Source organism: Nelumbo lutea, chromosome 2, assembly GCF_056320005.1.
Source record: "Nelumbo lutea isolate HS-2025 chromosome 2, American lotus-T2T, whole genome shotgun sequence".
NCBI classification, from domain to species: Eukaryota; Viridiplantae; Streptophyta; class Magnoliopsida; order Proteales; family Nelumbonaceae; genus Nelumbo; species Nelumbo lutea.
This window is the reverse complement of record NC_142685.1, coordinates 6,020,529-6,039,613: the sequence shown is the minus strand read 5'-3', so window position 1 is coordinate 6,039,613 and position 19,085 is coordinate 6,020,529. Positions and strand designations below refer to the sequence as shown.

At 37.3% G+C, this 19,085-nt stretch overlaps 1 protein-coding gene across 4 annotated transcripts in view; it reads right to left on the bottom strand.

Moving 5' to 3' along the window:
- The window catches only part of LOC148868281 (regulator of nonsense transcripts UPF2), a 47,424-nt gene that overhangs the window by 8,431 nt on the left and 19,908 nt on the right, over nucleotides 1–19,085 (bottom strand). For 2 of the 4 annotated variants that reach the window (XM_088973194.1, XM_088973195.1), the window contains exons 8-14: nucleotides 16,703–16,879; nucleotides 16,517–16,598; nucleotides 11,298–11,588; nucleotides 11,004–11,201; nucleotides 9,900–10,001; nucleotides 1,214–1,465; nucleotides 831–1,049 (exon numbers count right to left, since the gene is read on the bottom strand). In XM_088973194.1, coding sequence (XP_088829320.1) covers nucleotides 831–1,049; nucleotides 1,214–1,465; nucleotides 9,900–10,001; nucleotides 11,004–11,201; nucleotides 11,298–11,588; nucleotides 16,517–16,598; nucleotides 16,703–16,879 — 1,321 coding nt within the window. The remainder of the gene's footprint in view (nucleotides 1–830; nucleotides 1,050–1,213; nucleotides 1,466–9,899; nucleotides 10,002–11,003; nucleotides 11,202–11,297; nucleotides 11,589–16,516; nucleotides 16,599–16,702; nucleotides 16,880–19,085) is intronic. The other 2 variants (XM_088973196.1, XM_088973197.1) reach the window with 2 other exon arrangements.

The following is a 19,085-nucleotide window of genomic DNA, read 5'->3' as shown; positions in this document are numbered from 1 at the left end:
GTCCAGCCAATTGAGGCTGTAACTTGTCATGCTTTGCTCTTGATTTCTCTCAAGGTCTGCCAGTATTGCCAAGTTCCTTCACCTACATTTCTAAGCCAGCCCACTAATTGTACAAGAGTCACCTTGCACCATATAGGACTGCTAACAGCTCTACTCTTGGAAAGTCCCCGAACCTAATAGGTCCTGTAAAAAATGCTACCACCAAAAACCCCACCAATCCCAGAAATAGATGGATTACCCAAGATGCACCCATTCAATTTTAACTTGAGTTGATTTGGAGGTGGCAGACTCCAAACCCTTGATTATCTCTTACTTGACAGTGCCAACTGAGACACAACCTGCAAACCCATAATGGGGCAAGACATCCAATACACCACTCTAAAGGGTCAGCTAAACTACTTAAAAAATCTAAGAAAACTTGAAATTACAATTCTGAAAATTCCAAACTACTTAACCAATGAACTGTTTAAATGTAAGTAAACTATAAGTAGACAAAACAAACAAATAGGTTGAACCCCCACACACAATATAAAAAAGGGGTAAAATGCCCCCCTATTGTCTACAAATACATAAAACAAAAATCTGATTTTGACCCCCCCCCCTCCAACAGCTATATTCTTGAAATCATTTTTAATATATGGTAAATTTGCACCAACAAACTATTAGATTGCTGCAACCAGAAGAAATGACTTAAGTGTTAAACAGTTCGCATGGAACAAGGAAAAGAATCACTTGATAAGCACAAAAATAATTCATTTCTCCTAATAAGAATCATGTTCATAGAGGGCATGCTATGATGTCAATACAATTCTAGGAGGAAAAGAGTGAACCTCATCAACAACTGCCACTGCAAATTCATCATGATAGCGACTCAGACCAGCAGTAAGTGAAGCAATCAGGTGAACTTGACTATACTTTCCCTTGTGGACCTTCATAAAGCATTTCAGAAGATAGTCTTCACATTCACTCCAGGGAAGCTTGCGCAACTGCCTCAGCACATGCTCAATAGTGGACTTATCAAGGTCTGTGAAAAGTAGTTTTCTGATATACTGCAGGATACAACATAAATGGGAATGAATAATCTAATCCAAAATATAATATATGCATGGGTCCGTTATACCACAGGATACAACATACTCGAAGGCCCCAATTTTAAATAATCAAATTTTGAATAAAGTCAAACATAAATACATTACTTGAAAGTGAGATATACCTGATGCAAAGGTGGACGAACTTTAGAAACTCGAGCTGATCGTTCAGGTGGTTTGCACAGATAATAAGCATTTTCTACTAGGGTGCTATGGCGAGGATCTAAATTTTTTACATTTTTCAAGCGCATCAGTATCTCCAACATATTTGCCATGCGCACTGTTGTCTCAGGAGATCGATACAGAAAACGTCCACATGTCTCAAGAAGATTGCAAGCAACATCAATGTTGTGATGAGTGAAATCATCTAAACATGCCTGATAAAAAAAAGTTGCCCTCCTGTAAGCAAATGCTATCGGCATTCTAAAGTTTAAACTAAATATTGAATTCTTTCTTATTAAATGAAACATCACAAAGACATTGCATTCCCGTAAGCAAGTGTTGCGTAGTAGGGGTGCAACTTTGGCTGGGCCAGCCCAACCTAAAGAAAACAGGGTTAGGTTGGATCGGGCAATCCAAACGTGATGTATTATGCTTATAATTATTTATTAGTGTACATTATGTATGATACATATATTGACTTATACACATAAGTATGTTTATTTGAGCGGCAAGGAGGGAGGATGATAATAAAGGGCGGTTATCGTAAAATATTACTATAATATGATGTCTACATATCGTTATTATATGTAATCTGTTGGTGTATGAATATGATAGTGTGTATTTATGCATGTCTTTGTAAATTCAGTAGGTAAGCTTCCAATACAACCGGTGATTTATAGGCAGGGAAAAGAAAACGGAGTTTGAGCAGCAGTCAACATGGAGGAAGTTTTTGAAGGCTGAAGCAAATAATCTGATTTTTGAAAAGACTAGAGTGGCAATGAGGGTTAGGAGATAATTTTAAGACTATATGTAGAGAACGAATAGGTTAAAGGGTCTCAGGACATAATTGCAACAATTGCATGATTGTCCCGAAATTGTAAAAGGTTTTGAATTGAGGAAATAGGAGTAGGAACTTTGCAATGAAATCTAGCTTGTGAGTCTGTCCTAGATGGACGTAAAGTACAACCAAGTTTGGTGTGTATCAGAGTATGTCTAGCACAAAAGAATGAATATTTTGGTGTTTAAAGAAAACTTGAAAATTATGAAATTTAGCATTCCAGATGGAGTTTTAAGATGAGATTTGGTGGACCAAAATGTTATGAATATCTAAGGGAGCATCCAAATATTGGAGAAATTGGAGATAGCTTGGAACAAAACAACAGAAATAGCAAAAAAAATCAAGTTTTGGTTTAAATTGAAGAATAAATATACTTAAATCAATTTTTAGTCCATAATGATGCTGTTTGAACCCATTTGATGAAGAACTTATGGCCTGTTGATGGCTGTTTACAGATTAAAGAGAAGATAGATAAACAAGGTAGAACCTGGAACCAATCAATAGGCGCCTAGAATCACTTTAGGGTTCAAGGGAATCACTCACCATAAGCACAACATGTAGAAAAGTCGGTAAAATATCATTACAAATATCAGTCTCTTGCTTTTAATTCTAAAGTAGCATATATAGAGACTACAGGGGTGCAAATCCTACTAGAACTAGGAAAAATAAAAATTATAGAATTGCCACTAATCATAAGAAAACAACATAACTCATAATCGATTTGACCAGTGACACCAAAACTTTAAACACAAACTATAACTAAAAATCAAACTACTAGGCCAGACCACAGACAAGTAAAATGACCAAAATATCTTGCTTCCTAGAATTAGAAGAATACAAAAAAAAATTCCAATTGTAACTCTTGGGTTCATGCATTGTTCTCCCTCGGTTCACAATTCAGTTTGAAAGAATTTGAGCATTAAGTCTTGCTCAATCTAATGGTAGAATGAACCATAATCATGAAAATTCCTAAAGCAGCTTCAACAAGCTTGGATTCTAGTGTGGATCTCCTGTACATGACTCAAAGAACCTTCAGAGCAATGCATGTCTGAAATGATATCACCCATAGATTTCTTCACTAAATCATTAGAAAAGAACCTTTTGATTCTTCCATTTGTTCCTTTAGATAATCCTTTGAATGTGAAATTTCAATTGCAACAAATGAAACTTTGCCTTTAATATTCAGCATAGGAATCACCATCTCACTGTACAAAATTGGCACTGGCTCTGGCTGAACTTATGTAGTAAAATTTGACGTGCTTCCTTTTTTTTTTTTTTTGATTAGTTACTTCCATAATAATCTCTTCTGCCATATCCAACACATTTGTACCTTGTGTTTTAACTTCTTCACCTTGTTCAACCACCATAACCTTCTCATAGTCCTGGACTTCCCTTTCCTGCTAAAGAAGTGTGGGGGAAACCGATTCCACCTAGGGTTGGGGCACTTTGCTGGGAAATAGCTTTGAAAAGAATTAACACTTGCAATCAAATTCAAAAAAAGAAGCCTTTTTGGTGCTTGTCTCCTAACTGGTGTACTCTGCAAAGTCAATGGTGAATCTTGTTACCACTTATTAATCTCCTGCCCCATTGTTTATTCTATTTGGGTTGGTTTCTCTGTTCGGTTGCAGGTGGACTCACCCATCAAGCATACAACACCTCTTCAACTATTTTGTCGGTAGCTGGACTAAGAAGAGGGGAAGATTCCTGCGGAGGTGTACTAGAGCAGTGGCTTGTTGGACAATTTGGGAAGAAAGGTAACAAAGAATATTTGCTGAAAAGGAGAAAAGTTGAGAGGAAATCATAGAAGTGATTACTTTTAGGGTGGCCCATTGGATAAAAACAGTCAAGATGTTTGTTGACATTCCCATAGAGACCATTTTGAATAATTGGCAGGAAGTAGCAGCCTCAGCTCCAAGCAGAAGCATTGCTCAAGCTTCTTGGTCTCCACCTTCACAGGCTTTATCAAACTCAATTTTGATGGCAGCAGTGAAGTTAATCCAAGGCCTTGAGGGGTTGCTGGTGTTTTTAGGTTGGAGGAAGGTTCTGTTTAGCTCTGTTTTCAGATCCAATTGGTATTGGAGACTCACTGAGAGCAGAAATTTTGGCCTTGAAAAAGGCCAAGGAACTAACAGGCTGATCATCTAAGGAGATTCAAAAGTGGTAATAGGATGGTTAGGGAAAGAAGATGATGGGCTATGGACATATATCAACTCAGGTAACAGAAGTGCAACAGAAGTGTCTAACTCAAGTGTCTAACTCAGGTAACAGAAGTGCAACTGCAGTGGGTTAAAAGATGTGCCAATTCATTTGCAGACACACTTTCCTAACTAAGGGTGGGAATAAATTATCTGTTTTGAGCTACATTGTCATTTTCTCTTTGGGGGTTAAGAGAGTTTACCTCCCCCCACCATTGTATTTAAGTCTTATCTTTTTATTCATTAATGAAATCCTCCTGTTATTGATCAAAAAAGAAAAAAGTTGATCATAAATATTAGGATATTTCTTTTCAGCATTTTTTTGGAGAGAAGGGTAAAGTATTTCATTAAATAAACAAAACATGTATACAGATCTTGCACAGTAAGGTACTGGACAAGGCAAGATTAACTTTGTACATCCCAAAAAACAATTATTCATAAATTCATACAAAAAGATTTCTATTTTTTTATTGGAATACAAAAAAGATTTCTATGATAAAAAAGAGCTATAAGGTATATTCTTGAATAACTTGTGTATCGCCACCCATGAGTACATCCTACCCCAACTGCCTTTTAAAACTATATCTTCTGAATTGAACTTGTCTTCAAAAAGCCTCCTGTTGCTTTCCTTCCAAATTGACAACAGCATTGCTGCTGGCACTACCCTCCATGCAATCCTTCCTTTCCTTGCAAACCACCCACATTCCAGCTACTTAGCAATACCATCAAGTCCATCAGGAAACACGGCTGAACTCCAAACACCCTCAGAGATTTCATCCATATCTCTCAAGTGAATATATAATGCAAGAAAAGATGCTCCACCCCCTCCAAATTATTGCTACATAGCACACATCCACTGAGTTCCATCACCAAACCTCTCTTTGATAAGTTGTCAACTGTTAAGCACTTGCCCAATACTGCCACCCATAAAAAGAAAGAGACTTTGAGGGGAGAAACCGATCTGCAGACCCTATCTTCAGGGAAAGAATCCTCTTCATCACTGCACAGGTGACCTTCAATTTCAGCAATTTCAACATGAACCTGACCTGCAACTTCTTGATTTTCAGTGTCTAATGGTTATTGTAGATTGGACCTTGGATTCTTTGGTTTCACTCCCATCTTTAAGATCAGTGTAGCCGTGCTGAAAATGCAATAATCGTCCGGAATCTCAAAAGTCATCACTCATCACCTATGGCATCTTCAATTTACTCAAAATCCTGTTCCACCTCAAGGACTACAGAAACATCAGCCAATCTTTGCCTGATGCTAGATTATATCACAATGAATGGCTAGTTATCCAAATATATCCATATACTCTGTAGACATTTCTTGATAGGTAGATTTTTTTTTTTGATAAATGAATGGTATTTTATTCAAAGGAAACAAAGTGATGTTACAATACAGATTGCCCGAGGAGAGGCATGAGCTGGTACCTCTCCTCAACAACAACAAAGTACTACATCAGGCTCAGAAATGAAAGTTTACAGAGCTGCCCAGAATAAAGGTTCCCTTGATACCCCTTTGCTTAGCTAACCCATCCGCAATGGCATTAGCTGTTCTACCCACCCACTGAGAAATAACAGTCATGTTCCTTGAAAACAAATTAACTTTCCTCATAATGTCCCTGTAGCACCAAATAACCGAATCTGGATATTTTAACCAACCCACAACTTTGGAATCTCCTTCAATAAGTAATTTCTGAACTCCTAACTGATCTGCAATCCGAATACCTTGTACCACCGCTAGAAGCTCAGCTCTAATAGAGTCTCCAATACCCACGGAGCCTGAGAACAAAGCTAAGATATTGCTGTCTTTATTTCTCAGCACCCCTCCTATCCCTGAAGGACCTGGACTTCCTTGGCTGCTACCATCAAAACTCAGCTTTGTTCAGCCTTCAGAAGGAGGCACCCACACAGATGGTACCCTGCTCTTCCTAGTACTGCTACCAGCCACAACTATACAATTCCTCCATATGTCATCAAAGGAGTATATTTTAAAGGATTCCAATGATCTGAAACAATGGATTGTCCTGGTCAAAATGCAATCCTTTACGTTCTGAATATTTCTCTCGTTCTCTTGGAAAATCCTCGCATTTCTTTCCTCCCAAATTGTCCACAAAGCAGCAGCTCTAATGCATCTCCACATTGTTTTACCAATTTTTGTGGGCTAAACAAAGAAGGAAGGGTCAAAGAGCTGATCTACAGTTGTAGTCAAATTCCACCTGCACCCAAACAAGGCAAAGATCCAGCTCCAAATAACATCAAAAAAGGAACAGGTTAAAAGTAAGTGAAAGCAATCCTCACCATTAGCCCTGCAAAGTACACACCAGTTAGAAGACAAACACATGGAAGGTCTTCTCTTCTGCAATAGGTCTGAAGTGTTGATTTTCCTATAGAACACCTCCTACCAGAAAATAATCATTTTAGGAGGTACAGGTCTAGACCAGATCTCCTTAGCTGGAAGGACGCACACGTGAAGTAACCTTTTGGATTAGGGGACCAAAGTCTTACATCAGATCTGAGAGGGTCCAGAAAGACACTTCCAAGTAGAGACAAAAGGTCTGAAACACAAGAAAGCTCATGATCCCTCAAGCCCCGACGAAACCCATGGTTCCAATTCAGAGAGGAAGGATAAACAGATGTTGGATGAAAATGTGAGATTGCTTTATTCTTGTAATAAGAAAGGGAATAAAGAGAAGGGAAACTGTCCTTAATGGCAAAATTGCCCACCCAGATGTTTTCCCAAAATAAAACAGAAAGATCGGAATTGACATCATACCTGATAAAGTTGAGGAAAAAAGGAAGGATACTCTAAATTGCTTTCCAAGGAGTTGCCAACATGGATACACCAGCATCCCATCCATTTCCCGAACTGCCATGTATACTCTCTATCACCTCATGCCATAGCCCTTGTTCTAAGGGCCACCTCCACAACCATTTACCTAAGAGAGCTTTATTCTTCAAAACTAAGTTCCCTAATCCCAGCCCACCCTCCTCTTTCCTCCTACATAATATTCCCTAGTTTATTAAATGGTCCTTTTTTTCCTCCCCTGGCTCCCAAAGAAAATTTCTCATTAATCTCTCCAACTTCTTGGCCTCCCTAACGGGAATCCTGAACATAGAGAAGTAATATATCAGCAGATTTGCTAAGGAAGCTTTCAGTAAAGTTACTCTACCCCCTAACGAAATATAGTTCATTTTCCACGAGGCTAACCTTTTCTCAAACTTTTCCAAAACCAGGGCCCAAAAGGTGCTCTCCTTAGGGTTGACTCCTAGAGGTAGACCTAAATACTATAAGGGCCAGGAGGAAATGGGACAACCTAGACACTCAGCCACAGACTCAATAGCCCTCTCATCCAAATTCACACCCACCACGCAACTCTTATCCTTGTTTATTTTCAGATTTGATACTCTCTCAAAGTGTTTTATCAGAGACTTAAGGTGCCTTACTGTTCTCCTATCATCCCCTTCACAAAAGATTATTAGGTTATCAGCAAACTGTAAGTGGGTCACCTTGATTCTGTTCCTTCCTATCATCCAACCTCTCACTACTCCTTCCAAGTCTGCCTTAGAAATCAAACCGCTGAACACATCTACAACTAGGGTGAAAAGGAAAAGCAAATGGGGGTCACCTTGCCTTAATCCTCTAAAAGCTGGGAAAAAATCCTTGACTACCCCATTAACCAAGACCAAAAAATGGCAAGAACTTATGCAACCCTTTATCCAATTACACCCTCTAGCTCCAAACCCACAACACCCTAGGACCTCTAATAAAAAAACTCCAATCCACCAAATCATAGGCCTTTTCTAAATTCATCTTGCAAACAAAACCTTGATTTCCAGACTTTCTCATATCCTCCACACACTCATTAGCTATTAGGATCTGATATGTTATTTGTCTCCCTTGCATGAATGCTCCTTGGGCTTGACTAATGATGGAGGGTAGCACTACTTTAATCCTCAAAGATAACACTTTAGCCAAGATTTTGTAAATGCTAGTCACCAAGCTGATTGGCCTAAAATCTTTAGGATTTTTTGCTTCTTTCTTAGGGATTAGAGCTATGAAAGTAGCATTAAATCCCAAGCTTACTTTGTTATTGTCATCAAATTCCTTAAACACAGCACAAAGGTCTTCTCTTACCACATTCCAACAGTCTTGATAAAAATCCATGGTGAATCCATCTGGCCTAGGAGCTTTGGATCTGTCCATAGAAAACACTGCTTGCCTAATTTCCTTCATCTCCTCCCAAGTAACAATATGTTGCCAGCTTGTACATCTAATAAGATCATCCATGCTTTTACCCTTTATTGGCATTAGCCACCAACTTATTATGTGCAATTTCAACTCTCTATTTTTTTATCAATTAATTTCAACCCTCTATTCATTAGACATATCATACTAATCAGCATATTCTTCCAATAAAACTAACCAATCAAAGAATACTTGTGCATGATTATCTCCCCCAAATTTTGGTTTTCCTTTCCTTGCATTCTTGGAAACATTGCTCATGTAGACATTATCAGATCTAAATTCTTCCACGATCTTCTCAAATAAGACCACAAAAGATCCTTGGTCAGAAAATTGATTGTCATTAATTCCAAACCAATAAGAATGATTTCTACCAAACCCATATAACTGAATATGAGATACCCCAGGCCTACTGGATGGGCCACTTCATGAGAACAAAGTGATAAATCATGAGTTTGCATACAATCGAATGTATAACTACATGCTTTGGTACCAATTAGTGTAGAACTGGAATGAATAAATAATGAATCTAGGAGCGTTAAAATGGATTAGGGGTGGCCAATCATATTAAAAACTAGGAAAATATCCATAGAATTACCATTCTTATAAGAAAACAAAATAATCACTGAACAACTTAACGAATGACTGAAATTTTGAACACTACAATTAGAAAAAATGAGCTGCTGGTCAAACCCACAGAAGTATGTAAAATGATCAAAATACCCCTTTCTGTTTAAAATTTCTAATTTTGACTCTTTGGCATAAGAAGGGATGAGGTAATCAACAACAATGATGATGATAATAATAAAAACAATAACAAAAACAGCAATAACAAGGCAATAGACAATCCCATAACATCAGTACCTCAATGTAACTCATTCCTAACGATCCTACCTTTAGTTGGTCAATCCGCTATGGAATTGGCAGACCCAGAAAGGCAGAAACCCATCTGAACAATATTTTAGTGTTAACAATCTCCATCTGAACAAGATGTTGAAACTTGAAAACTAGAAGCCAAAGCACCTAGCTCTCTAAATATGATGCATCAAACACCATAGGCCAAATGAATATCTCATATCCAGTCAATTACAACCAAGATGCCATGACTATACCAGTTCCAAAATATAGAGCAAATAAGTTAAATATTTTAAAGCAGAAGATTCTGTAGTCAGAATCTCATTATGCCTCCAACAGTTGTTATTCAACAGGTGAAAAGAAACACATAGTTTTGGTTTAAACAACTATATATAACCTCAAATCTCATTATACCTCGAACAGAAAAAAAAAATGCAGTATGAAACAGTTTTCCAGAACAAGAACAATTTGTTCTCTCAAGTTGAATTCATTATCAAGCAAACATTATCTTACCTTCAAATAACCAAATACAAGGCCTCCTGGTGCAATTCTAAACTTGCATAGTTCTCCAATAAACCTTATGTTCCTGATCTTTGTCTCTATGTTCATTTGATCCTGAAGCATGTCATAATCATAACCACGATAATAAAAACAAGAACATGAATGGAAAGAAATATGGAAGATGAATCATGAATAAATGAAAAGATTAGACTGATTGCATCACATGTTGAACCAGTGATTTAAAAGGCGCGCTTCAGGCGAACAGGCGGGGCGTATTTAGGGGTATGCACCTTGCCCAAGTCCTAGGCGCACCCCTTTCAAAAGGCACGTGCCTATGGCGCCTAGGCATGCGCCTAATGCACCTTGCGCCTCAGCCCAGGCGTGTGTGCCTTTTTAAAATTTTGCGCTTTTTGTTTTTTTTAGTCTAATGGCTGGACCAGGGGCTCCGCCCCCGGACCCCTGACCACACCCCTCGAGGCAAGCCCAAGCAAGTCTATCTTCTTAAAAGGCAATGAAAGTTATAAAATCATTATTTTTTATGTGAGAAATAAGAATTTCAGACCCTAACGTAGACTTGTTCGGTCTTGCCTCGAGGGGCGTGGTACAAAGGCGACTCGTAGAATCAAGAATGCAATATGTTTTACATCACATTAACTACTTGAAGCAATGCAATTAAGGAAAAAAAGAGATTGTGGGTTTTACATGCTTGAAAATTCTTTATATGTTTGCTTTTATTTTTAAATTTTCATTTGAATACACTTTACATGTTATGCTTATCTATTTTAATTTTGGATAATAAGTTTTTTAAATCATTTATTTTAAAATTTAAGTTTACATTTTTTATTAACATTATGTTTAATATTTTTTGCAACTTTTTTAAAAAAATTGGCATTTTTTTGAATTTTCTTTTTTTTATTTTTTTGAATTTTCTTTTTTTTATTTTTTAGCTTTTTTTTTGTAATTTTGTGCCTTTCTTAAAAAGGTGCGCACCTCGCCTTGCGCATCAGGCGCAAATTGGCCCTTGCGCTTTTTTTGCGCCTTGCGCTTTTAAAACATTGTGTTGAACAGATGAAGTAACAATCATCAAAATGTTGCATGTTGAACTACAAAAGAGACCTTCTTATTTATCAGGAAATTAAACTCTTCATCCAACATCTGGAGGAGCATAGAAGAAACATCCTTCATGCATGTCGACAGTGTAGCCACCATCCGAGAATAATATGGAAGTAATTCCAAAGAAGTTCTGGGGACATTGAATAATGCACGAACAAGTCTTTTTCGATTAGATTTTGAGTTTAGATAACAGAACTCCACCTGCAAAGAAAGATCATAGTGAAGATGCTGCAGGATTCATAGAAAGCAAATAATAAATATAGCACAGGAACCCAATAAAGCACAGGCTGTGATTACAGTCAACTGATCTATAAGGTCACGGCTCACACAACCAGGAAGCCTCTGCAATAGAGCATCCAAATTTGTCCCTTCAAGTCCTTTAATTTTCTCCTTCTCAATTTCTCCTTTTCTTTCAGAATCCTTTTCTTTTCCCTTGTCTTTATCTGAATCTTTAGTCTTTTCCTTCTCTCTTTCCTCTTTACCCTTCACTTTTTCATCAGATTTCCCATCTTGCGAAGGTCCAGAATCTACACAAGCTTCTGCTCCATCTTGTGCCACATGACCTTGATCAGCCTCAGATGTTGAGTCCTTTGCACCATAATTCAGTACAGTCAATATATATATATATATATATATATATATAACTCTAACAGGGTATAAACAAGCAAGGTATATGATACAGAAATGAAATAATAATATTAAAACATTTATTCTCGGAGTCAGAACCATATCTATCTATTTATCTACTATATATATGTATATATATATATATATATAGAGAGAGAGAGAGATGGATTTACAAGAAGCAAATATCATTGCAGAGAAAATAAAGGACAAAACAATAGAAAATTAGACAAAATAGCCCAGGCTCAAAAAAAAAAGCGAGCATACAAGAGGAGCATACTGCTCTTGAGAATAAAACTCAAAAACAGACTATAGAGTATAAACCAAAAACCAACTACACTGGGAAAAATGCACCAAAGAACAAATCATCCCAAGCAATTTCTCTCCAAGAGCTCATCCACCAAAGAATTGGTCAATAGGAGGAAGTATCCAATCCTGATGTAAATGCATGGGCCTCTGCGGTACAATGGAAATAGCATACAAAGCACTCTATACGCATGTTTCTATTTATAACAATAACTAAATTGCCCTCCATGATCAATCCCTAAGCACCAGGGGAGTAGACAAGTCTGAGACCCAGTAACAAGGCAAGGACCTAAGCTCTAATAGCAATACAAACAGACCTAAATTTGAGCCATCCTTCTCAGTGTTTTAGGCATGCCTGGGTGCACATTTTAAGGCATGTGCCCCACTTGAACCCATGCATATATCTTTTCAAAGGGTGCACGACTGGTAATGCCTAGGCACACCTGGGCTGAGGCGCAAAGCAATCCATGTGCATACCTTTTATAAATGTTAAATGTTCTTTTTACATGGTTTTGTGTTTTAAACCTTTAAAGTAGTTATTAGCTTCTAAATAACCTTTTGTCGGTACGTGTGCACCAGTAATTATCTGTTGACTTTTAAAAAACAATGACCTTGTGAATACCTGAAGCCCTAGTGGTTGCACATGGAATCTCAGGTAGCAAACTTTCCACACTAAACAAGCAATAAAAATAAAACTAATCTCTAATGCCTGACACTAAATAGAATGAACTGCAACCAAATTGCTGAAATCACAAAACAAACTACTTTATGTGTAGGCAAAATCTACAGTGCAGAAACTGCACTAAGCAAAAAAAAAAAAAAAAAAGAAAAAGTGAACCAATGATAAAGTGAGACATCACAGGTGACATCTTTAACGTGATTGGTTATTTTTTGGTTAATTATGCAATTTCTGCACCGTGGTTGGACTCATTTATATATGCCAAAATTCACATCCGAGGTATTGCCCATTTGCACCCAAACCATCAAGCCATCAGCCTTCTGCCTCCATAAAGGTCCTATCCTCCTAGAATCTGGAAGGCAAGGTGTTTGACATCACACTAGTTGCTTGAATTGATGCTAGGAGATAGACAAACATGTTGAGAAAAACATTTAATTTCTTGATTTTTTGGTATGATCCATATTTATTTGCTTTCACTTTGAATTTGAATTTGTTTTATATGTTATATTATGTATTTTAATAAAACATTTAGTTTCTTTTAAAGTTCAAATTTGCATTTTCGTATTAAAGCTTGTTTGTCTTTTGAATTTTTCAAAACTTTGCACCTTGCTTCATTCAAGCGCCCACCTTATCTTGTGCTTTGTGCCTATTGCTTTCAAAACACTATTCCTGGCTGACCCCATCGATATCAAATGGACAAAGGTTACCAATCTGGCAGCTACTCAAGTTGAGCTTAAGTTATCTAGTTCTGGAGGGGTCCCCATTACCAGCCACCAGAAGAGCCTAGCCTTATCTCTGAAACAATCCACATTAGCATCTCTAAAGCCCCTCAACACCACTTTGGTCCATCAAAATTTGCAGCATTGAGAGATCCTTAAACATTTGCATGGGCCCTTCTCCTCCTTACAAAGGATACCATATGCCAAATCAGAAGAAGATTAAAAAATCAAAAGAGAAGAGTCTAAAGGAAGTTCTCAATAGGGAGACAAAGGAGCAATAGCTTGCTAATCTAGGAGTCTGAAAATCATAATCCTATTGTAAATTGTAAAGAAAAAAAAGTTGAACCAAATCGTATCATAAATTGTAAGATTATTTTTATTTTTAAAAACTTGACGAAAAATTAAATATAGATATGCTAAAAGGCAAAATAGAAACAGAAAACTGATTCTATTAAATCCAAATCTATCAACCATGTATGTACCTAAAACAACAGAACTTACCATTTGTACAATAGAAGTCTGAAATAACATAAATAAATCAATTTCTAGTAAGGTCCTTCAAACAAATTGCCCTTGACAAAATATAAACAAAAATGGCATAAACCGTAGGATTTATGAATCAAATCGTAGGATTCAACAAAAATTGTAAGATTTTTAAAGAAAAGGATTCAGACATAAGGCTCAAATCAAAACCCTTGGGATTCATGATTCAAATCGTGAATTGTATCGTAAATCGTAAGATTTTGACAGATTTACAGGCAGATTCTCTTTATCTATTTTTTTTATAGTCAAAAGAAAATACTATTGAAAAATAAAAACAAACTGTAAAAAAATTACAAAGAGCAACCTGGGCAGCCAAAGAAAGAACAAGCCCCACCCCAAGACAAAACAAGAATGAAACTCCTCCACGGCTCCACCCCCAATCAATCAAGATTAAAAAGAGTCTAAACCTGATAACACACCTGACACCAGACTCCCATAATCAGAAAATTGCTTGAAATATGTCTGCAACAGCATTACAGCAGTTGATTTTTACCCTTCCCACCTCTTCCTCTCACCTTAATGCTACTGGAATTGCTCCTCATATTCCTTGAGATCAACTTTGGGACATTTTAGCATCTAAACTCTTTTTTTATCAATTCCTTTTTCTCTATGCTGGTGTGCCCACCTAATGACCTCACAGTCATTTGTTTTTCTTTAATGCCTCACGGTTCCTAAGTTCTTCCCCTTCAACCATCTAGCCCCCTTTTCTTCTTTCATTCTCCTCCAAGTGTCTGAAAATGGCTTCTAGTACCATCTCTTAGGGGTTATGATCATGGTCCGATCATCCAGGCTAGGTTGAGGCTAGGCTGGGCTTTGGGCCTATGCCTTTAAATACATTATATTTAATATGCACAATATTTTATATAATATAACATATAGTATAGGTAGAAAATATATGTTATGATTTATATAAATATAAATATCATATACAATATATTACATGTGTCATTTTATAATATTTGGATATGTAATATATAAATATATTGCAGGCCAGGCCAGCCTAGAAATGACCACCCCCACCCCCACCTTCTCCCCTTCCAGGAAAAAAAAAAACCACTTTCTGGTTACCCGCATCTGATGCTCCTCTGCCATTTTCACCAATATTTTCCTACCTACCTCATGGACTCCATCAACCAGAACCAGGTTATCTTCCATGCTGAATAAACTTGGCGTCAAGTTCTCACCTATCTCCTTGGGTTTTTCTTCAAAACCAGCAATCCCTCAACAGCTACCTATTATAAAGACTTGGTCACAGAGCAACTAATCCACTGTTACCCGCCAACAAGATATTGATCAAAGGAAGAGTTTCTGATTGGAGTCTCTTTACTGGCATTGGTGAAAGATCAAATGGTTACAGATCAGGTGGAAGGGGTTTGGGGGAATCCAGTTCCTCATAGAGTGGAACCCTTTGCTTGGTCGGTCACTTTGCACAGCATATTAGCTGCAGATCAGTTAAAGATAAGAAGCTTTAGCTCAGCCAACTACTGTTTTTATTTAGTTCAGATGAAGAGACAGTTCTCCATCCGTACTACACCTGTAAGGTTGCAAACATTATTTCGAATTTCTATTCTTCACTGCTAGGAGTCGGAGTATTTCAGACAAGATCAACAGCTGAACTCTTCTCAGCCCTGGCCAAGTATCAGAGGCAGGACGAAAGTAAAGATAATATGGATCTGCATCCCTTTTGCTGTTTGTTGGGCCCTCTGGAATGACAGAAATAGAAGATTTGAAGAAAGTCTAGGATTTGTAAATCATGGCTGGTTGAGAAACTAGTGGCGATTTGAACTTCAGTGCTCCCAGAATTTGCCCAAATTAGTAAATCAGATATGGGGAGGAATTTTTGGGATGTTCATGAAATTCATATGTAGTTCCTTTCAGTTTTCACTGCTGTAGTTTTTAAAGTTGTTGACTTGTTGTCTATGGTGAGGTGCCATCTTGTCACCTCCTGGATTGTATTTCTTTCTTTTGTTTAATGAAATGCCTCCTTTTACTTTTCAATAAAAAAAAGATTCTGCACTGATTAAAAAAAAAAAGATTCTGATTGAGCTTCCTCTCCCTCCCTCCAGTCCACTGGACGACGATTCTGATTGAACCTCCTCTGCCTCCCTCCGATCCACTGGACAAATCTCCCACACCCTACTACCAATTTCTTGTAACTGTTGCTCGGCCAATATCAAAGTCATCTCCTCAACACATCTAGTTGTACCAACCACCTCTCTCCAAACCCTAAAGTCAACAATGAGAAGAATGCCCTATTCCTTCTGCCTCCATCAGTCGTTATTAAACAATCCCTAACATGGTTCGGTCATTTGTAGAGAAGACCATGTACAACACCAGTTAGAAGAAATGATCTATTACAAGCTGAAGGGTCTAGAAGAACTGGAGGCAGACTAAAGAGTAAAGACTAAAGACATAGGTTGAAGTAGTCAAAAACGATTTAAGAGCCCACAAGTTAACAATCGAGGTGGCACTGAACATAGTGTAATGGCAGAACAGGGCTCATGTAGCTGGCCACATATAGTTGGGACAATGCTTAGTTAATTCAGATTGTATCCCCTATTCTGCATAGTAATACAATATATTATATAAACAGTTATTATAAGAAAAAACAAAAGAATGCTATTAACAGGTTCTCGCTGTCTTACAGTTGGTTGCTCTTGTGTCTTGGAAGATTGTTCAGCGATCTTAGACTCAGCTTCTCCCAGCAATACAGCAGGAACAAAAGCTCTGAATAGAATATAAGATCTAAGACTATCTGACCAACAGGAACATGCCATAACAGCTAAAATTTAAGACTACCAGTTGACAAGCCTGATCCGACCAAAACAAACCTGAGATCCGGTAGGCATTCATAGAAGGCCCTTGTATCTTCATCATCCCACAATGGCTCAAGAACTGAAGATTCTTTTCCAGCAGCAGGAGATGATGCATCCTCTCCGGTTGTTACCCGAGTTGTGTGACTATCTTCTGGCATTACAGGAGGTTGCATATCCAGTGCTTCTGCTAAACTGAAAAGAAGATCTCATGAGAATATGGAGTGTATGGATATTATTCAGAAGCTACAAAAATGCAGACACAGACACAAAAAAAAAGAGAAAAAAAAAAAAAAGAACAGGCACACGCACAATTCACAATTGCAAGCACACACACAGATAAGATAGATTCATGAATAAGATAAACATGCAATATCCTAAAATTTCTCCAACAGTCAAGCCAATTGTGTGTAAATTTTGGTCTTTAGAAGTGAAGTACACTAAGAGATTATTTTTCCTATCTTTTGACAAGGGTAAGATAAATTGTATTAATCTTGAGTATTAAAGAAAAGTACAAGCATAGCCTGTCTATGGTAACTAGCAATACAGAGGTATTCAGCATCTCAGCCCTGCAAAAAGAATAAAACAGAAAACTATAAAGGACTTATCTTTGTGCAAAAAAGTGTATACCGAATGAGAAGTATCAGGAACATCCTCTAAAGTTGTTATGCACAGATAGACAACAATGAGCCTTCACTGTAGCCTTCCTTAGCACCTCAGCCTCCAAGGACATATTCTTGAAAATTCTTCCATCTTTTAGTTATATCATCCAAATGGTTTATAAGGAGAAGAGGCTTCAAACTGTTTAAAGGGTTAGGATCCATCATGTGGATGGCTGAACCATGCTAGATGGCTGGGCAAAATTTCAAAAAATTTTTTAATCCTTTTGGGAATCGAATTCCCTATGTTTTGAAAAACTGCATTTTTCAGGATTGGTCTTGCACTGAACCGAACCAAATTTGAAACCGAACAAAGTGAGAGATGTGTACCAGATATAGATACCACAAATGCAGATCCCAAGGTGGAAAGTTCATGTCCAAATCAGTCCTAAAATTAGCCTCCACTGAAGATGGTGCAGTGTTATAGGTGAAAATGATTCAGCAAAACTGCAACCTAATTGCTTGGATCGAACTAGGGAAGGTGAGCCTGAAATTCCTCTGAATTTTTCTTGCAAAAAACAGAAGAAAATTGATCTTTATCAGTCCTTGAAAGCCTAGGTCGTGATAGGGTTTCTTGGAAGACAAAAGAGAGTGGTTTCCTAGTCTGGTTCGCTCTCTTCTTCTTTTATCTCCTTATGGAGCACTCTCCTAATCAAATTAGGAGATTATTCAAATCTAATTTGGATCTAGACTCTATTAAGATATAAGTCTTATCCTCTTAATAGGATGGATGCTCCACACCCATTTCCAAACCCAGATTTGACCCAGAGCACAAGACAACTTAAGTTCATAGTTGTCAAGGCGACACTTAGGTGATAAGGCACCCTTTGAGGCTCGGCTCACCTAATCGCAAGTTTTGTACTATGTATTATAAAATACTTTTTTATTCTTTATTTTTTGACATTATAATTATAAAATAAACACTATTAAACTAAAATATTCATTTTGTGTGTTTATATACTAATTTCTTGTTATTATTTTCTTTTTTGTTAGGGTTTTATTAATCAATATAAACATTGCTAAATGCTGTATTGAACCCCCAAAGACTTTAAAACCTGAACCAATAAGTAAGGAAGAACTTAAAATATTGTCTAATCAACACATTTTCTACTACTACTACTACACATTTTCTAATCAACATGTTTTCTTCTTTTCCTATAACAAGAATAAGGGTTCAGCCCCTATATTTTTTGAATTTTCTTTTCCTTCTTCTTTTTCTTCTCATGAATATGTTGATTTTCTACACTTTAACATGAACTCTCTATTTTTCTTATGAAAATTATGAATAATTATTAAGGAAATATGGTTATGGTACCTAGGGAACTACCCTAGGATATATGTTTTCTACATAAAAAAAAACCATCGCCTAGGCGACAAGGCGCCCTCCTGTCGCCTAGCCTCGCCTTGGCGCTTTGAAAATTATGCTTAAGTTGTCATGTGACAGTTTAATCTAATTATTTATGGGTCTTAGGTCCAATTCCTTCAAATGCTCACGACCCAATGACCTCACATAAGTCCACATGGGTTCGGTCCAGCTTCTATGAAAAGGCTTAGCCGAATTTACTGCTAAACACAGTGAACCCCTGAGCACATCACTATGGGGTCAATATGGGCCCAACATTAACAATAAATGATCCTTGAATTTAGCCATCTTATGAAGACCCAAAGATAATGGACTTAAGTAAGATAAATCTCATCAGGCAATCAACCCTATAATGGTCTCTTACACTTAATTTCTTGGC